At 44.6% G+C, this 18,579-nt stretch overlaps 1 protein-coding gene across 1 annotated transcript; it reads left to right on the top strand.

Annotated features, from left to right (window-relative positions):
- The first annotated feature begins 5,087 nt into the window (after positions 1-5,087).
- Positions 5,088-17,046, top strand: APOBEC2 (apolipoprotein B mRNA editing enzyme catalytic subunit 2). The gene is made up of 3 exons (XM_053601933.1): positions 5,088-5,366; positions 13,630-14,193; positions 16,635-17,046. The coding sequence occupies exons 1-2, from the start codon at positions 5,236-5,238 to the stop codon at positions 14,171-14,173; spliced, it is 675 nt and encodes a 224-aa protein (XP_053457908.1). The 5' UTR covers positions 5,088-5,235; the 3' UTR covers positions 14,174-14,193; positions 16,635-17,046.
- Positions 17,047-18,579: the final 1,533 nt, after the last annotated feature.

Raw genomic sequence — 18,579 nt, 5'->3', positions numbered from 1 at the left:
TATGTCAACAGAATGGTTGCCAGAGAGGGCAGGCTCCCGCCCGCCAGTGGGATATCTGGTGCCCAAGGCCTGTTGTTTGTGTACCTTGTCTCAGTAGTGACCAGAGGGGCAGGCGCACCGGGGCTGGGTCTCTCGGGCAACACGCTGTTGGGGTCCAGCTGTCCCTGCACATAAAGCACCCACTCCATCAACGTGAGGTATCTTCTTTCACAGAGTGAGAATTTAAACTTTCCTCTGGTGAGGCTTCTATTTTCCACCACTCTGTCCTGGCCTCTCTGCTCCCTTCCAGTGAGGGCAGCTCCACATGCCACGAACATCCAAGGAACAACAGTGCCTGACCCTGTCCTTTCCTCCTCAGCCACCTCCTAGAATCTCAGAATGTTTTCTGAAGTGATGATGGGAAATGTGGCAGGGAGAAGCAGGTGCATCCTAGGCCTAACCGGGCTCATTCCAGCCACTGCCTCCCCGAGAGGGCAGGGTCCTGCAGCCTGGAAGAATGCTGTTTTCAGTTTCCATCCCCACTCACCAGCTGCCTGGTGCTTGTGCCCCTATCACACACCCCTCTGGTGGACCACTCACTTCTCACAGCCTGATCTCCCTGCAAGATCTCCTTCTGGCCTCCTCAACTTCTGCTGGTCCCTGTCTCTCCCTTCCTCCCTCACAGCCTGGCCTCAGGGGTCCTGGCAACAGCAGGAACTGAATGGTGAAGGGCGTAAGCGCATGACTCTGGAAACAAATGGCTCTATCCTACTAGCTGCATCACTTTGGGCGAGGCACTTAACTTCTTTGTCCCAATTTCCTCACCTATAAAATGAGAATAAGAGTTCCTGCTCCAAAATCCTTATGAGGAATAAATGAATTAATTTATATGACATGCTTAGGGCAACGTCAGGCTGGCAGCAGGGGCTGTGTTAATGTCAGCTCTCCTTGTTACTGAATTCCAGGCAGCAGAACACTGCAGCAAAAGCATGGAACTTGAAGGTGACAGATCTGGGTTCAAAACCTACCACCCCACTGGCTCCTTGTGCAACCTGCAACAAAATAACTTACTGCCCAGTTTCCTCCTGTGCAGGAGGGGCCTATGACTGGGTGGAGGAATGGAGTATGCTGGCCCTAAAAGGAGTTTAGAGGCAGCTGCAGGGGGAGGAGTCAGGCTCCTGGCACCTGACCTCCCAGATTAACTGCTGCACTCTGGGGCCAGCAGGGGAAACTGGTCTGACTTGGAAAGGAGAGCAGGGAACAGCCAGGAATTCCAGGAGGTTCCATAAATAGCCAGAGCAGGCCAGAGGGCCTCCGGGGATGGCAGGCTTGGGGAAGGCTCAGAAGGAGCAGTGAAAAAAGGAAGCTGTCAGTCATCAGTCTGGGGGTGGGCCCAGGGCTTTCTCCCAAAGGTCAAAGGGAAAACTGCCTATGAGTGTGTTAGGAGCATGGCATCAGCTCTTCAGGAAGGGCCATCCTGGGAACACCTGTACACCATTTATTCAGAACTCCACTCTCTGGGAGGCAGGAAATTCTCACTTCACCTGTACTCTGTGGTCTTCACAGGCCCAATCTACTCCCTCATTTTCATTTCTTTGGCCATCTGGGAATAGAGACCAATACGCAGCCTGTGTCACAGATGGGGAAACTGAGGCCCAGAGATGTTAAGTGATTGGGCCAAGATCACACAGTGAATCAGGCACTGAGATGAGGATATGAACACAATGTTTTTTTTGCCTCCACGGATATACATGAAAGCCAAAATATAAGAACCCGTCCTTAAGAGGAAGGCTTTTTCAATGTGCAAGGATCCATTCTCCTCACTCTTCTCCCCAACGCATTCGACACTTCCTCATTTGATTCAAGTACATCACTGTAGCGGGTCCTAGAAAGAGGGAGAGGAATACTTGTTTATAGTGCATCAGAGATGTTTAATCAGAGGTAGCTAGGTGCAACCCTGAAAATAAGACTCAACAGAGGCTCAGAAGACCTGAACTCATGTGATCTTATAGAAATCACGTCATCTTTCTAAGCCTTAGATCCCTAACTTGCAAAAGGAAGCCAGTAATTCATACCCATACGGAACTGGTGTGAAGACTAAATGAGAATGTAACTTGAGTGTCTGATTAACCCCCAAAATGTGATAAAGACTGTGAGCTCTTGGTGAGACGATACTTTATTCATCTCTGTAGTCATCGTATTTACTATAGCTCCCAGCACATAAAAATATCTCATAAGGGTGGCGCCTATGGCTCAAGGAGTAGGGTGCGGGCCCCATATACCAGGGGTGGCGGGTTCAAGCCCGACCCCAGGCAAAAACTGCAAAAAAAAAATCTGATAAATGTTGATTAAATAAGAGAATGAAGTAAACTCTTTGCATTGAAATGTTGTATGTTTGTGTGATAATAATATTCTATCAGCTACCAGCTATCACTGCTTTTTTGTTAGAGACAGACAATATTACCTCTACCCTGTGTTTTATTCCCTAGAAAAAAAAGTCTGAAAAAATAATTTCTAGATAGAAATGCTTTTAGTAATAAATCTAATAGGTAAGATGACCATATAATTTGTGTCTCACATGGGGACACTTTGGGGCGTGAAAGGTATGCTTGTAATAATTATTCATGGACAATAGGGAAAAACCATAATCATCCAGGCAAACCAAAATGCTGGGTATTGTAAACAGAGCCTTCTACTGCTCAGACCCTCTGGAAGAGGAAGCCCTAAATTCTCCAAACCATCCTGACTCCTCCAGCAAGACCTTCGAAAGGGTACCCTACCTTCTTGTCCCCAACATCCAGCCCCATTTGTTCCCCAGTGTTCTTAGGTTCCTCATTTTCAACCTGCAGGTGACCCTGACCCCTTCTTTCCATTTGCCTGAAAATGTCCTAGAGTGTTTGCACTGCCTCAAACATGAAGACTTGTGACCCCTGATAAGTATTCATCATGTGAGCTACAAAAATCATCCAGTGATCCTCTGCCACTGTTCCAGCCCTACAGCTTTTCTAGGGGCCCCAGTCATCTTTCTCTAGCTTCCAAAGACTTTCATCAGGTCCCCTGCTTCTGCTTTGCCTCAGGTGCTCTTGTAAAAACAGAAGTCAGACCATGTGTTTCATCTACTTGGAGACAGTGGCTTCCCAGCTCATAGAAAAAGCCAAGGTTCTTAAAACAATCACTAAGGCCCCAGCCTCCTTAGGGCTTGTTATCTCTCTGGATTCATCTTCTAGAATTCTCTAGCCACACAGGAGTCCTTGCTAGTACTGCACACCAAGAACGCCCCCATCTCAGGCCCTTTGCACATGCTGTCAACCCCACCCTGGAACATTTTGCCATCAGATACCCTTATGACTGGTGCCCTTGCTTCCTTCAGATATTTTCTCACTGGTCTCCTTTCTAAGTCCTTCTCTGGCTACCCTGATAACCCACCCCTTGACACTTCCTGTTCCCCTTCCTCCCTAGCACTTACCAAATGGAGCATATAGTTTACTTATCTTTTTTATCATCCTACTCTTTCAAACTCTATGAGGGTAGGACTTTTCTTTTTTTTCTTTTTTTTCTTTTTTGAAACAGAGTCTTACTCTATCACCCAGGCTGGAGTGCTGTGACCCCAGCCTAGCTCACACCAACCTCAAACTCCTGGGTTCAGGCAATCCTCCTGCCTCAACCTCCTCAGTAGCTGGGACCACAGGTGCCCACCACAACACCCAACTAATTTTTCTATCTTTAATAGAGATGGGGTCTCACTCTTGCTCAGGCTGGTATTGAACTCCTGACCTCAAGTGATCCTTCTGCCTTGGCATCCCGGAGTGCTAGGATTACAGACATGAGCCACTGTGCCCAGCCTGAGGGCAGAGATTTTCATTCACTATGTTCTTTGCCATATTCCCAGTACCTGAAACAGAACATAGCATAGAGCAGATACTCAATAAATATTTGTTAAATAAATAAAGGACTATACGGGTGCATAGCATGGAAGTTGAATATTTGGCCCCTGGAGTAAAACAGGCTGTATTTTAATCTGGGCTCTGTTGTTTATGAGCTGTATGACCTTAGACAAGGCCCTTTTGCCTTCTGTGAGACTGTTTTCCCAGGTGATAAAATGGGGATAATCCACATTGCTTTCCAGGGCTGTGGAAAGCATAGGTCTGACTTCACATGTAAACTACTAAACTCATTGCCTGGTTCCAAGTAAATGGTGGCTATTGTTCGTAGTGAAGGTCCCTAGGCAATCTGACTTTATATTATAGGTTCCTAACAGGCCAATCCACATTCACTCCCTTTGAGTCACAACTCAAATACTTTCTTCCCAAATTTTCAGTTTTTATGCCACCTTTCCTTGGGACTCTCTTTTCTTATTTTCTCTATTTTTCCCTTCTCCTCTCTTCCTTCTTTCCTTTTTCTTTATTCTTTCTTTTCTTTCATTCATTCATTCATTCATAAAGACAGAGTTTTACTCTGTTGCCCAGGCTGGAGTGCAGAGGTGTGACCATAGCTCAAGCCATCCTCCAGTCTCAGTCTCCTAAGTAGCTGGGACCACAGGCATGCACTACCACAGAGGGCATGTTTTTATTTTTTATTTTTGTAGAGACAGGGTCTCGCTATATTGCTCAAGCTGGTATTAAACACCTTGCCTCAAGCGACTCTCCCACGTTAGCCTCCCAAAGTGCTGGAATTATAGGCACAACCTACTATATTCAGCCAGGACCCTCCTTTCCTGAACCTAATTCCTCCAGTGGAAATGGTCTCTTTGCAATTACCCTCTTCAACAGTTTTCTCATCCTGCTTACAGCTCTGAGAGAGCTTCTCTCCTAAATCTCAGGGTGCCCTCCTGACACCCCTCCCACACTCTCCCCCAATGGAGCTAGGATAGTTAGGTGGGAAACAAAGGATAGAATATAAGGTGAAAGAAGAGGGAGGAGGAGAAAAGAGCAGGCCAAACCATTCCCACCTGCCAGCTCCCTGTCTTTGCCTACTGATAAATTGGGGATACTAATGGCCAGATTTTCCATTCCCCCACCCCAGCACCCGCCGTCACTCAATTAAAAAAAGACAGAAGGAGAGGACCCGGAGGAGGGGCAGCAGGCCTTGGTTATAAAGCCTGTAGAGAGGTGGGGAGAACACACAGCCTGCTGGCAAGGTCTCTTCCCGTCATTCCCAGACAGATTTAGCTGCTGACAGCTGCTTGGGACTCTGCTGCCTGGGCCTGGCACAGACCTGCCATCTCTCCTCTAAGTGACTCTGGAGCCACTGCCCCTCATGGCCCAGAAGGAAGAGGCCACTGCAGCTGCGGCGCCTGCCTCCCAGAATGGGGAAGACCTGGAGAACCTGGATGACCCTGAGAAGCTGAAGGAGCTGATTGAGCTGCCGCCCTTTGAGATCGTCACAGGGTGAGCCTTGAGTGTGGACCTTGTACCCCTTCCTAGAAGAGCATAGGCTGGGGCAGGCTGTTGAAATCCAGGGTGGTACCTAGGGTCGGGGTGAGCGCAAGGCTGCAGCACTGAGGGTACACCTGTGGGCATGGCAGGGCTGCAGGGACTCATCAGCAAACTCCTAGGGGCTTCTGGGGGTGACACTAGGACTTTCTACTCAGGGGGAGGGAGGATGAGCTCCTTGGAGGCAAGAGCCCAGAGAATGAAACCCTCAGCCCTCCTGGTATTGGAACAGTCACCTGCCTCTCTAGGTAGAGGCTTTGTCCCAGGGGGGTTGATGACAGAGGATGAAACAGGAACATTTATAATAAATACGTCCCCAGTCAAAGCACTGCTCCTCTTCCCCCAACTTCTCCCTCTGCTTATGAGTGGTGGCTTCTCCTCTATCCATATGTCTCCAGCCTGCCTGCCCTCCTACTCCTCCCCTTCTCTCAAGAGACAGGTTCTTGCTCTGTCATTACTAAAGCTGGAAAGCAAGTAGCGTGTTCATAGCTCACTGAAGCCTCAGACTTCTGTCTAGTCCTTTCTTTAGAGCCTCCTTCTGGAGAAGACTGTAAGACAGGGCAGATCCATCCTTTCCCAAGACTGAATGAGAAGCAGTTTCTTTTTCCTTTTTGAATCTTTTCTGAGTCTCCTGAAGGGCTGTTCAGAGCCACACCTAGGGAAACAGAGAAGTTACAGCACAGATAACACAGGCCAGGAGCTTATGGACAGAAGGGCTGTTCCAACACCCTCAGCCACAGCCTAGAGGAACTGGGGCCCAGAGAAAAGGTGCAGAGGCTTTACGGAGGGGGCTTTGCACGGGCCCTTCTGTCTTGCCAGGTTATGGTGTCTCCAAGAGTAAGATCGAGTAGTCATCTTCTTCTTCCTTCTCTTTTCTGATAGTGGAAACACCCTGCTAAATGCCTAAGCTAAAAATAAAAAGGGAATATGTGGGGTCACATTTCCCCCTTGAGACCCAGGTTTTCTTTATGAAGTTTCCAGCAATGCTCACGGGCAGAGTGGGTGCCACAGTAAGAGAATTTTCAAGAAGAATGGAGGCATGATGCCTTCCAGATGGAAAAGGAGCCCTGGGTGGCAATTTGGACTTGCTATTTTAAGCTTGGCAAGTGATTTTCACATTGGCCTCACTTTTATCATTTATTACATGAAGAAACTGTATTAGTTGATTCCTAAGGTCCCTTCCAGCTCAAGTACTTTCTGATTTCTACGAGAACTTAAGGGAAAATGTGTCCCAGTTCCTGAACTTCCCTTTACCCAGGTCCATCCAACCAATCTCACTCACATCTAGGATTAAGGGAGTAGCTGAGCACAGATCAATATAGACCCAGGGAAAGCCTAGGGCAAACAGGCCAGGAGAGTCCTCAATACCAATGGCTCTCTTGTGGAAGTAGATCCTTTTTCTAACATGTAAGCATGTTGGCACATGCCATCCTCGGTCACACAAATATGCATACATACACACTCCATCCCATGCAGCACTGTGATCTCCCCCAGCACAGGGGCAGGGTAGACCAACAACAGAATTTGACTATGTTTGTTGAGCTGAACATATGTTGGGGGGCGGGGGAGGTCCCAGGACAGTGGGTCCTAAAGAGTTAAGGCCTCTGACTTAACCTCTATTTCCCCAGGGCTTTATTATAATCACAGCCTACTTTTATGTGCATGAGGTCATTCGACCCTCAGCTGCTTGGGACTGTGCAAGTGGCAGGTCTTCTGACTCCCCGCTAAGTGTCCTTTCCACTGGTCTCTTATTCACCCTAAGTCTCACTTTTCCCAAACAGAGCTCCACAGATCTTCATGTGCAAGATGGTAAGCATCAGAGGCTTTCCACAAGTCAAGGCTCAAAAAAGAGGCACAGTGGGGCAGCTTTCTGGGCACACTGAGAGCAGTTCAGGTGGGAGGCAGAGCCCTGTGGTGTTTCCTGGCCACAAGTAACAGCTGTGGAGATCTGTCTCCAGGCCCCCTCAGGATAAACACATGGCTTAAAATAGCCCAGAGGTGCAGCTATGTCTGTACAGGGACAGGGTAAGGGAACAGCTTTCCTCTCCTTCCCTCTCTTATAGTCAAAGGGATCAGCAAAGTCATTTCTTTCCTTGCACAGAACCCCACAGAGGATGGATCCATAGTGCTCTTTATATTTAGGCCCAAGACTAGCAGAAGAGCAGGTGGGTTTCCAAGAAACAGTCTTCAGTTAGAAGGAAGTACTTGGTAGGAAAAAGAGATATACCTCACCCAGAGGGATTCTGGGTGAATAGGGCACTCAGATCATACAAAAGAAAACTAAGCACATTAACAAAATAACATGGTGGAAACTATTGAAAAAAGGTCTGAAACTGTCATGGTGTGCTGAAACCAGCTCTTATTGGCTCAAGAGCTGACTGTGCACATCTCCTCCTGACTTGGTATCTAATGACATCACCTTGGTAGCTTTAACGCTCTACCGTGGGAATATTTACGTTGTGGAAATCAGTGAATGTTAGAAATCTGGGCTTTCTTTTCTTTCTTTCAGAGCTGGTTAAACACTTACCAGCACACCACTGACAGAGAGAAACCTCTGGACGCAAGAGGAAGAGTACAGGGGGGTAATGCTGATGGGTCACAAGTTACCTGGCAACATGGATAGTTTCTGCATAAAATTGCTGGTCAACAATGTGTTCAGATGTTAGAGGCACTGAGCGATTCTATATTATAAGCAGCTGAGAGATGGAATTGAAACTGGGAAAAACCAATCAGGGAACAGTTGCTATGTTAACACATTGTTGACCAGAAATTTTACACAGAAACTCCATGTTACCGGGTAAATTGTTGACTGGTCAGCAATGTGTTATGATGGGGCCCTGAAGGATACAATTTGAGGCCGGGAGAAAGCACAATCCATCAATACTAGCTTTAATTGAGTGTCTACTGCTGTCCAAAATCTGAGAGGCTGGATTACTCAGATAAGGAAACTAAACCTCAGAAGGATAAATCATTTGGCTGAAGCTTATGGATGGACTAGGGTGTGAACCCTAGGGACTAACTCCAAGCCACCACACTGCATCCAAAAAACCGGAGAAGATTTTTTCTATGTTTTCACAAACATTTACAGAATAATTGTTCATTTACTGCCTGTTTTCCCCTTTTTAACCTTCACAGGGACAGAACTTTCTTTTTTCATGCTTTATCCCTAGCACCTAAGAGGTACTTACTTAATACATATTTGTTGAATAAATGAACTAATGAAGAACCACCTATTTTGTGTTAGGCTTTCAGTCAGACATTAGGAAAGGACATGAACTGGGGGAAAAGTTCTTGAAGACAGCAGCTCGGATATATGAAGATGCAGTGGCCTCACACAGCTCACGGCCGAGGGCCATAAAGTGAGACTCTGTCTCTACAAAAAAAAAAAATATGAAGATGTCGTGGTGCTCAGCTTAGATAGGAGTTCTGGCTAGTACCTGCCTCTGAACCCTGCAGGCTTCAGGGAGCTCTGGGGCATGGTGGTTGGCCATCTCCCCATCTGTCCATCCCAGTAAGGAGTTGCTGTGGCTCTGCCTGGCAGCACCCTGATGTGTGTTTGGTTTTGGTGATGTTGTATGTTTCTGCAGAAAGCAGAACCTGCTATCAAAGGGATTATTATGGAATAGAGATAAACGGTAGTGTGGGCGATTTTTCTTTCAACCACTTCTATAGCAGTTTACTTTGGCCACATGAAGAGGCAGGTTCCAGAGGAGAAGGGAGAGGCACAGAGGGGCCTTTGACATCACTGTTATTGCCGTAGCTCCTTACCCTCACCCTAGAGCTTGCTGGGCAGTGTGCCATCAAGAAGGGAAGATAGCCCCCTGGGTCTGGCCACCCTGGCCTACACTGGGGGTTGTTGAGAGGTCAGAGTTGAGGCTTAAGAGCATGGCTTTCAGGAAAAAGGGGCAGGCCCAGGGACAACCCTGGGTAAGATTTCTTCCAGTCCTGCAACCTGGGGGTCCCTTCTCAGCTCTAGGAAGTCAGGCTGCGAGAACCCTCTGCTCTGCTCCACACTACTCTATGCCTACTCCTTGGCATCCACTTTGAAAAGGGTCTGAAAGAGGAGAAGGCCGATAAAACCAGCAATCCTGCCTCCTTCAAGCAGGTCACCAAAGGTCTAGAGAGGAAAAGCTGAAACAAGTCTACATTTAATTAGATTCACTCCATGGATTATTGTGGAGCAGCTTCTATTGCCCTCCAGGTTGCTTCCTTTCGCAGTATAGAAATGCTTATGAAATGCAAATGTAATGTCAATCTGAGAAAAGTATGTATTACATCTCATATCCCTTCTCCCTCCATCAAGTAGACCATCTTCCCAATTTTTTCTAGGTAGTTGGATTGTCCATTTCTTCCCAAGAGAATTTCAATACCTAGTAGCTGGTTCCAAGCTGATGAAGTGACTGGCCTTGTCTGCGAAAGTATGAGGAAGTGGTGCTCAAAGAAGTGCTATCAGAAGCTGCAGGGAGGGAACAGGGATCATGCTGTTGGTATCTATGCCTGAAGAAATCATTGGGTCAGAGGAAACCATTATTAACATTTCTCTCCTCGCCACCATTCCAACACACTCATTCTCTAACACACATACACACACAAACTAGCAGTAAAATATTTGCTGGGGTTGAAAGTAAAGAGGCTATAAGTAAAAATGGTCCTTAGTCATATCAGGCTACTTGAAAAAAATGTGATTATTGAAGAAGTTAGCTGTCACTATTTCCTTCTTTCCACTAGTTGGCATAAAAATACTGACTTATTTCTTGAGTTTATAAAATCACCCACGATTACCATGTTGTCAAGCCCCCTGGACTATTTCAGTCTATGAAAAGCCCAAAGAACCTCATATGACCTTTCTGCTCCTTCTAAAACATCAGGAAACCCATCGAGAAGCCAAGCAAGCTCAGTCTCTGAGCAAGCCCAGAGGAAAGACTGGAAACTGGGCTCGGTGCCCACAGCTAAATGAGTAGAGCGTCAGCCACATACCCTGAGGCTGGCAGGTTCGAGCTCGGCTGGGCCTGCTAAACAACAATGACAACTGCAACCGAAAAATAGCCGGGCGTTGTGGCCGTGTTGTAGCCAGCTACTCGGGAGGCTGAGGCAAGAGAATCGCTTGAACCCAAGAGTTTGAGGTTGCTGTGAGCTGTGACACTAGGGCACTCTACCAAGGGCACCATAGTCAGACTGTCTCAAAAAAAAAAAAAAAAAGAAAGAAAGAAAGACTGGAAACTGAACCCTTCCCTACCTTCCCTTTGTGCCTTGTAAACACTTTTCTTCCTGAGGTATCTAATCCACAAGGCACTACTGAGAGCCTTGCTGAGCAGACTCTGGGACTGTTGGCTGGAGGGGTAGGAAATGGCTACTAATAGAGGTGAACTTTCTTCCCCTCCCTTAAGTTTCAGGTTTCTACAGGTCTTCTGCTCTTGCTTAGGGAAGAGGAGGAGGGGAAAATGTCACAGCTTAAGAGGCTGAGAGAAGCAGCCATCTCATAACTATCCAGCCACCTTGCAGCTGCACACTGAGCCACATTCCTATTTACAGCTGCACTTAGCTAAGTATGCTGTTGTTGTTTTTTGTAAAGACAAAGTTTCACTTTATGGCCCTCGGTGAGTGCTGTGGCGTCACACAGCTCACAGCAACCTCCAACTCCTGGGCTTAAGCGATTCTCTTGCCTCAGCCTCCAGAGTAGCTGGGACTACAGGCGCCCCCCTACAACGCCCAGCTATTTTTTTGTTGCAGTTTGGCCGGGGCCGGGTTTGAACCCACCACCCTCAGTATATGGGGCGGGTGCCCTACCGACTGAGCCACAGGCGCCACCTGCTGTTGTAGTTTTCAGAAGGAAATCTGAGGTACCGCATGGGCAGCTACTGCTGCAATCTCCAAGATAACCAAGTAGTCATGACAATTCCAAAAGTTCCACATGAGCATCTATCAAACAGGTGGCTCTGGACTGAACTTGGGGAGTAATAGGGCAAAAGGTCTTAAAGAACCAAAAAAGGATTGGGAAAGGTAAGCTCTATGCTTCTCTGGAGCAAAAAGCCACTCCAGAGAGTGAGGAGCCATTTAGGAACTGGTAGAATTAAGGAATGGTCTTCTGGGGTGAGTGTACACATAATTAGGGGTGAGTTCACTGTAAGTGAATTCCAAGCAAGGAATGAAAGAAGAGAGGGGAAACATCAGGGGATACACTCTCCTAAAATGTTAAGTAAATAATAAACACCTCTACCCAGAAGCAAAGGGACTTAAGGAGCTAAGTATAGTACTCAAAGGAATCCCGAGACTGGTCCTCAAAACACATCCATCTCCACAGTGGAAACTTAACCTGATGGCAAGAGACATGGGCAGTGATGGGGAGAATCCTACAGGGAGGTAAGTCAAGTTACTCAGATCGTTGGAATCTGATGCTTATCCTTAAGCAGCCAAGGCCCCAGGACACCAGGGATTCCCCTGTAGCCTGGGGAGTCTGGCGACCTTTCTAGGGAAAGAGAAAGGATACAGACAGGCAATATTGGAGTTGATGGTATCAGATGTTATCTTCAGGGGAAGCTACAGAGATTACATTTTTACAAAGGAAAATGTTCAGCCTCTCTAGCTGATACTCATCCCCTCCTTTTTCTGATATTTTTAATCATTTTTATTGAAACCCTCTCATTTTCTTTGGCCTCCAAACTTGCACAAATCTTCCCTGTTTTAGAAATGTACACACATACACATAAAAACCAAAACATTCAACTCTGATAACCTCTCTAGCCCTTCTTTTTCTTTCCTTTAACTACAAAACTTCACAAACCTGGCCTTTTCCTACAGCTTTCATTTCCTAATCACCCATCTCCTCTTTTTTTTTGAGAGAGTTTCACTGTGTCACCCTCGGTAGAGTGCCATGGCATCACAGCTCACAGCAACCTCAAACTCTTGGGCTTAAGTGATTCTCTTGCCTCAGCCTCCCAAGTAGCTGGATGACAGGCAACTGCCACACCTGGCTATTTTTGTTGTTAATGCAGCTGTCATTGTTGTTTAGCTGGTCCAGACCAGGTTTGAACCCACCAGCCTCGGTGTATGTGGCCGGCACCCTACCCACTGAGCTATGGGCACCGCCCCATCCATCTCCTTCTCAAAGCCACCATGCTATTCATCACCAAGTCTAGTGTCCTTAGATACCTAGGGGGCTGTTTTTAATTTCAGGCTTTTCCCCAGCTTCACTCTACCTGCCCATTGCCACCACAGTAATCTTCCACAGACATCACTTTTATCATGCTTTTTTTCTACCCACAAACCAGGAACAATTTTTTGCAACCTCCTGAATCAAGGCTAAATTTTCAAGAACCTTCGTAATACATCCTCTATTCAACCTATCCATTTTCAGCAGCCTTCTAACATTCTTGTTTTATTTATATCTTCTCTATCCAGCTAGAATCTAGCTGCTAGATTATAAGCAACTGGAGGGCAGAAGCCAAGTCTTTTTAAGTTTTGAAGTGACTTTATACTTTATAAAGGCTTAATAATCCTAAGGCACCCTTGGGTAGTGTGGCCTCACAGATAAAAATTCTTGAACACTTAACATAAGACAATCCTTTCACCTGAAAGATAGGATAGACTTGAGAGACAGTAACTAGAAGGGCAAGGTACTCCGAGTATTAGGCCATTTCATGCCCAAGATATAATTTGCATGAGTTACAAGAAGTGAAAGCATGAATACTCTGCAAAATCTGTCTTGCCTTTCATAAGAATTTTATATGCTTGATACTTCCCTGGCCACTTATTGGAATTATCTGGAGAGCTTTCTAAAAAAATACCAATGCCTGAGCCCCTCTCCAGATAATAGATTTAAATGGTTTGCTGTAAGGCCCAGGCATTGACATTTTTACAGTCCTCTAGGTGATTCTAAAGGTATAGATGGGTTAAAGATTGACTGAGAAATGCAGGGCTATTATGCTGGGGGGTAATGGTGGAGACAGTGTTTGGAGACCAGTCCTAGCAGGATGACCAGAATGCACACCCCAATCCAAATTCTCTCTTCTCTCCTTCAAATAAACCCTTTTGGATTCTTTCATGCCTTTTAGGCCTTCATGTTAGCATAAGCAGGGCCTGCTTATACATGTATAAAAGTGAATGTGATGCATCTCTGAGGCACTGATGTGGAAGAACTACCTACTCGGGCTGGTCCTAGAGACAAGAACTCAACATTTTCTCTCTTCTTCCCTGTCCCTTTGTCTCCCTGACTCTATAGGGAACGACTACCTGTCAATTTCTTTAAGTTTCAGTTCCGGAATGTGGAGTACAGTTCTGGGCGGAACAAGACCTTCCTCTGCTATGTGGTTGAAGTGCAGGCCAAGGGAGGCCAAGTGCAGGCCTCTCGAGGATACCTAGAAGATGAGCACGCAGCTGCCCATGCAGAAGAAGCCTTCTTCAATACCATCCTTCCAGCCTTTGACCCGGCCCTGAAGTACAATGTCACCTGGTACGTGTCCTCTAGCCCCTGTGCAGCTTGTGCTGACCGCATTATCAAAACCCTTAACCAGACCAAGAACCTGCGCCTGCTCATTCTGGTGGGGCGACTCTTCATGTGGGAGGAGCCAGAGATCCAGGCTGCTCTAAAGAAGCTGAAGGAAGCAGGCTGTAAACTGCGCATCATGAAGCCCCAGGACTTCGAGTACATCTGGCAGAATTTTGTTGAGCAAGAAGAGGGTGAATCCAAGGCCTTTGAGCCTTGGGAGGACATTCAGGAAAACTTCCTATACTATGAGGAGAAGCTGGCAGAGATCCTGAAGTAGGCAACTGGGTTCCACCTCACGTGAGTTTTTCTGGTGCCATGGGAGAAATTCAATTATCAAATGTTAACCTGGGTAGAAGGCTTGAGGTCAGGTATAAAGAATGGTATACTGCTTGATTTTCCTTTGCAAAGACTTCATTTCTCTGCTGTTGGTTGGTAAAAACATTTTAGAACAACCTATCTTGTTTGCTCTTTCCTCCAAATCCGTCTCCCTAAACTCTTCTCCCTTCTCTTTTACATCAAAGTAACTGTCCTGTAACTTGGAATATCCAAGGTTGACAGGAATTCTAAATTTCTGATCAGACAGAATGACCTTTAGTAAGAGTCAGATAATGGAAGAACCTGTTACTGAACCACAGCAGGGAAGAGATTTAAGTCCCCTGAGCAGGCCCTTAAGTATATGTGTCCGGCCTTAATAACTCCAGACACCTTCAAGATGCTCTGCTCCCACACTCATTTGCAATCTTACTGCATTTTTCTCTCATGTAGGTTTTTCATTCCTTCAGGGGTACTTTTTTCACTTTTGGTTATTTTTGAAATTCCCCAAATGGGTATGTATTCAACTTTTGGGGGGCCAGCCCTGCTTTCATGTTTTAAAGTAAATGGTTATGCTTTGCAAGAGACCAATAATTGCTATGCAAATGTATAATGCAAGAACATTTTCCTTCTGTTGAGAAGACCTCAACAGAACTCTTAAAAAATGCTGAGTACAGAAATGGGGATAACATAGCATCAAATCAGCCCAGGCAGGAATGTTTAAAGGGTTAAAAAGATGTTTGTAAATTAGGCAGCAGTTCAGAAGTAGCCTCCTACAGATGTCAAGAGGTGATAGGAGAATTGGAAGTAAAGATTAGCTATTTAAGCAAATAATTAGGACACAATTAAGGCCAATTTGGCCTCTTGCTGTGGGTAAATTAACCTCTTACAGAAACAGACCAATTGCCCTAAGGAAGGAGGGTTAAAGGATCCTTTACCAACTTTTTTTGAATTTTTGAGTTTGCTCCTACAGAAATGCTATGTCTTAGCCCTTTACAAGGCCCAAGTGACTGATCAAAACCATCCAGTAACTGAGAAGGGGTCTTCACCATCCTCTTATCCAACTTTAATTCTGGAAAAACTCACATATTAATAAAACATGTAAGCAACATACTTCATGAAGATTAATTCAACTTATTTTTGTTGCCTCTCACTCCTAATACCCTTAAGAGAAGATATTGCTTCATAGACACATTTAGGAAATATCAATGCTCAGACGTTGATGTTGGCAGGCGTTTCCTATCAGACATGCACACAGAGTACTGAGCATTCTCAAACTGAACACTCACCACCACGAAGACAGGATTTTCAACCATTCCTTACAAAAAGTAGAGCCTAGTCATTGAATTCAGTGAGACTATGGTAGGGTAACACCGTGTGGTACTCTGCTAAGATAAAATAAGTCACCACACTGCGTAGTAGTAAGCAACACTAAAGAATTCCAACCGTGACCTCTGAAAATGCAAGTTTAACTTTTAAAACTCCTTCAAGATTTTTTTAGTGTATTATCACTGTAATTATAAACCTACATCAATTCTATAGAATGACTGATTGCATAATTTTAACCCAATATACGTTCTTCTTAAATGTCTGTCATAGTCATGGGCTATTTTTTCTAGCTGTCTCACTAGTAAGTCCCCAGGGCTTTATCCCCTCAGGGCTTTCCCCCCATTAAAAATAAGCATTTCAAGGATTTTGGATAATTTAGGGATAAATCTTATATTAATTAAAGAGAAGCTAAAGAAGTTAGTTTGAACAAAAAGTCAATTTCTAGTCAGATTATTTATAAAGAAATTATTATTGGACACTTTCCACATTATAAACCTCTTTCCATTAGCATATATACCTGTATTACCTGGACCTATTAACCTGCTTCCCTGCCTTCTATTTAAGTTGTTCATGTTCTGAACATGAAAAGTTAAGATATATGAAGGGAAAAGTTAAGACATTATCAAATTTTAAAACAATGTATGAGTTGTAACCTAAAAGACCTAAAGAACCCCCCAAAAGAGCATTTGTTAAACAAAATTTCTCCTATTTCTTTTTTTTTTTTGGCCAGGGCCGGATTTGAACCAGCCACCTCTGGTATATGGGGCCAGCGCCCTACTCCTCTGAGCCATAGGCGCCGCCATTTCTTAGTTCATCTTTTGTTTTTTAAAAATTGAGAGAATAGTATTTAACCATACATGTTACTCAAAAGAAGCAAGTTAAAGCAGATCTTTTCTGGATTTTTTCAGTGTGAACCACACCAAACATGAATGAAAGAAACAAACACAATCCTAGGGAAACCAGAAAAAGGAGGCAATGGAAGAGAAATTCAGGAACTTGTTAGGGAAAGCACACAGAATCTTACCTCCAAAAGAGACCAATAATTGTTTCGATCAGCAGGGCTCTAAGTAACATGCCTTCTGTTTTTTTCCACCAAGGTCTGCCTGCTGCCACCAAGAGACAACAGTGACATGTATAGCCACACTGGACATGCCTGTCCTCCTAATACCACTTGGAGCTGGACACCTTTCAACACTAACCAATCCTCCTGGACAAGACCCTCAGAGGACTCAAAATATACTTTTCATGCTGTAATTCATTTAGGCTGTGCATCTCTCTCTAATGCTGCCCTTGGCAAAGAGGGAAGTGACCTATAAGAAGATATGTGCAACCATACATGGGCATCAGGCATCTGTGAGATGGAAAGTCCTAATTATTCCCCAAAAGGGGCTACTTAATGCAAAGAGCCTAAGACCCAAAGGCACAGATCTTTGAAATATGCATTTTATGTTGTTGGATTCATTTTTTTTAAGCAAGAAAAAGCAGCATTAATAAAAGTAGTGGTGTGGATTATCTGTGGCCAGGTTTTTTAAGGAACTTAAACATTTGGAAATTACCACAAACGGTTAAGTTCCAGGCATAGGGATGTCCCAGGCTGTGAACCAAGCCATGCCATTATAAAGTGGGAAGGAAGATTAAACCAGGTATTAACTCTCCCATACAGACTTACCACCATGGTGACCTTAAAATATTTTCTCTGAGATTACTTGTAAATGAGGGCCTTTTCCCTTCTCCGAAGACATGTAGTATGACAGAAGGTGGAACAAAAAACATGGGAAATTTGTTATCAGATATCTATATCCCCATGGCCAATTAATAAGCAGTAAGCTTCATCATTAAAGAGCACAGGGTAAAAAGTTGGAGTTCAATGTTCAGATACACATCATGTAGTATTTGATGGTGATGGCAGGATGATATCAAAAGTCTCATTTCTTAAAGATTTGTTAAAAGTGCTATGTGGTAGGAAAATTTCACATGTGAATTTTTGGGTGTTTGCCAACTCTAACTAGGTTTCCAGGAATAATGCATCCATTCTGATTATCAGGCCATGCCTCCTTTCCCCAGGCTTCAAGTGTGATAAGTCATTGGAATTTGACCCAAGGACTACTACCTGAAAATAACAAAGAACTTTATCATCTTTATCACTTTCCTGCTAAGTCCCAGAATTCCAATTACAGCCAATCCTGGATAAGACTGGGTTTTGTTAAAAGAATCAAGGTTCATATTCTATGAAAAAAAAAAAAAAATCATAATCTCTTTAAAAGAAAAAGCCTAGAAAACCAATGTTTTGACCCAAGTTTAACAGTCCCTGATTTACAAAGGTATGGAAGCCATTACATATTCAGTACATCCTCAACTGAACTCAACTAACAGGTTTACTGAGATGTAGCCTCATCATAAGCTGTGGAGCATCTGTATTTGCAGAGTTAAACAAAATACTCAAATTCTTGAAGTTTCCTCTCATCACCCCACTCTCATTTTCAATTCTGTACATTGAAACATTTTCTTCTTCCTTTTCCCTTCAATTTTATTTTATGTGGACAGAAGCAAAGCTTCAAGAAAAGCCTCAGGCTAAAAGTTTGGTAACAGACATGCCCCTGTTCTCCCCCTACCCCAACAACATGGAGAACTTGTCTGGTTTCACACAGAAATACAAAAGTGAAATACTTTTTAAAAGTGACTGCCTCTTATCAGGATGAAATGTGATAAGAATACAAGTCTAAAGTACGAAGATTATATTTACCCAGTGTTTTCCTGATGTTTCAACAAGTCCCTTCTAAGACCCAGCTGTTCTTTTACATTTCAGAAAGTAACAAGTCTTAGAACAGACCCAGAAGTCACCCTAGGGAGAAAAATCAATAGCAAGTCTGATTGTTTTAATACTCAACTCCATAGGAAGGGGAAAAAAATAAAATATTTAGTTTCCCCAATAGCTATGATACTGAACCAGTGGCTAAATTCATGAATTTTATTATCCCTATGAAAACAAGAGCACTTCTCTTATTAGCTTCAGAAGAAAGGGGGACTACCCTTTAGTGCAGT

Source organism: Nycticebus coucang, chromosome 9 (genome assembly GCF_027406575.1).
Source record: "Nycticebus coucang isolate mNycCou1 chromosome 9, mNycCou1.pri, whole genome shotgun sequence".
NCBI classification, from domain to species: domain Eukaryota; kingdom Metazoa; phylum Chordata; class Mammalia; order Primates; family Lorisidae; genus Nycticebus; species Nycticebus coucang.
The sequence above is the reverse complement of the archived record's forward strand: the minus strand, read 5'-3'. Positions and strand labels throughout refer to the sequence as shown.

What these genes read in the sequence shown, in the direction of transcription:
- APOBEC2 (XM_053601933.1), top strand. Translation starts at nt 5,236, where the DNA reads ATGGCCCAGAAGGAAGAGGCCACTGCAGCTGCGGCGCCTGCCTCCCAG. An exon ending in CCCTTTGAGATCGTCACAGG is followed by an intron (nt 5,367 to 13,629) that starts GTGAGCCTTGAG and finishes CTGACTCTATAG; the next exon opens with GGAACGACTACCTGTCAATT.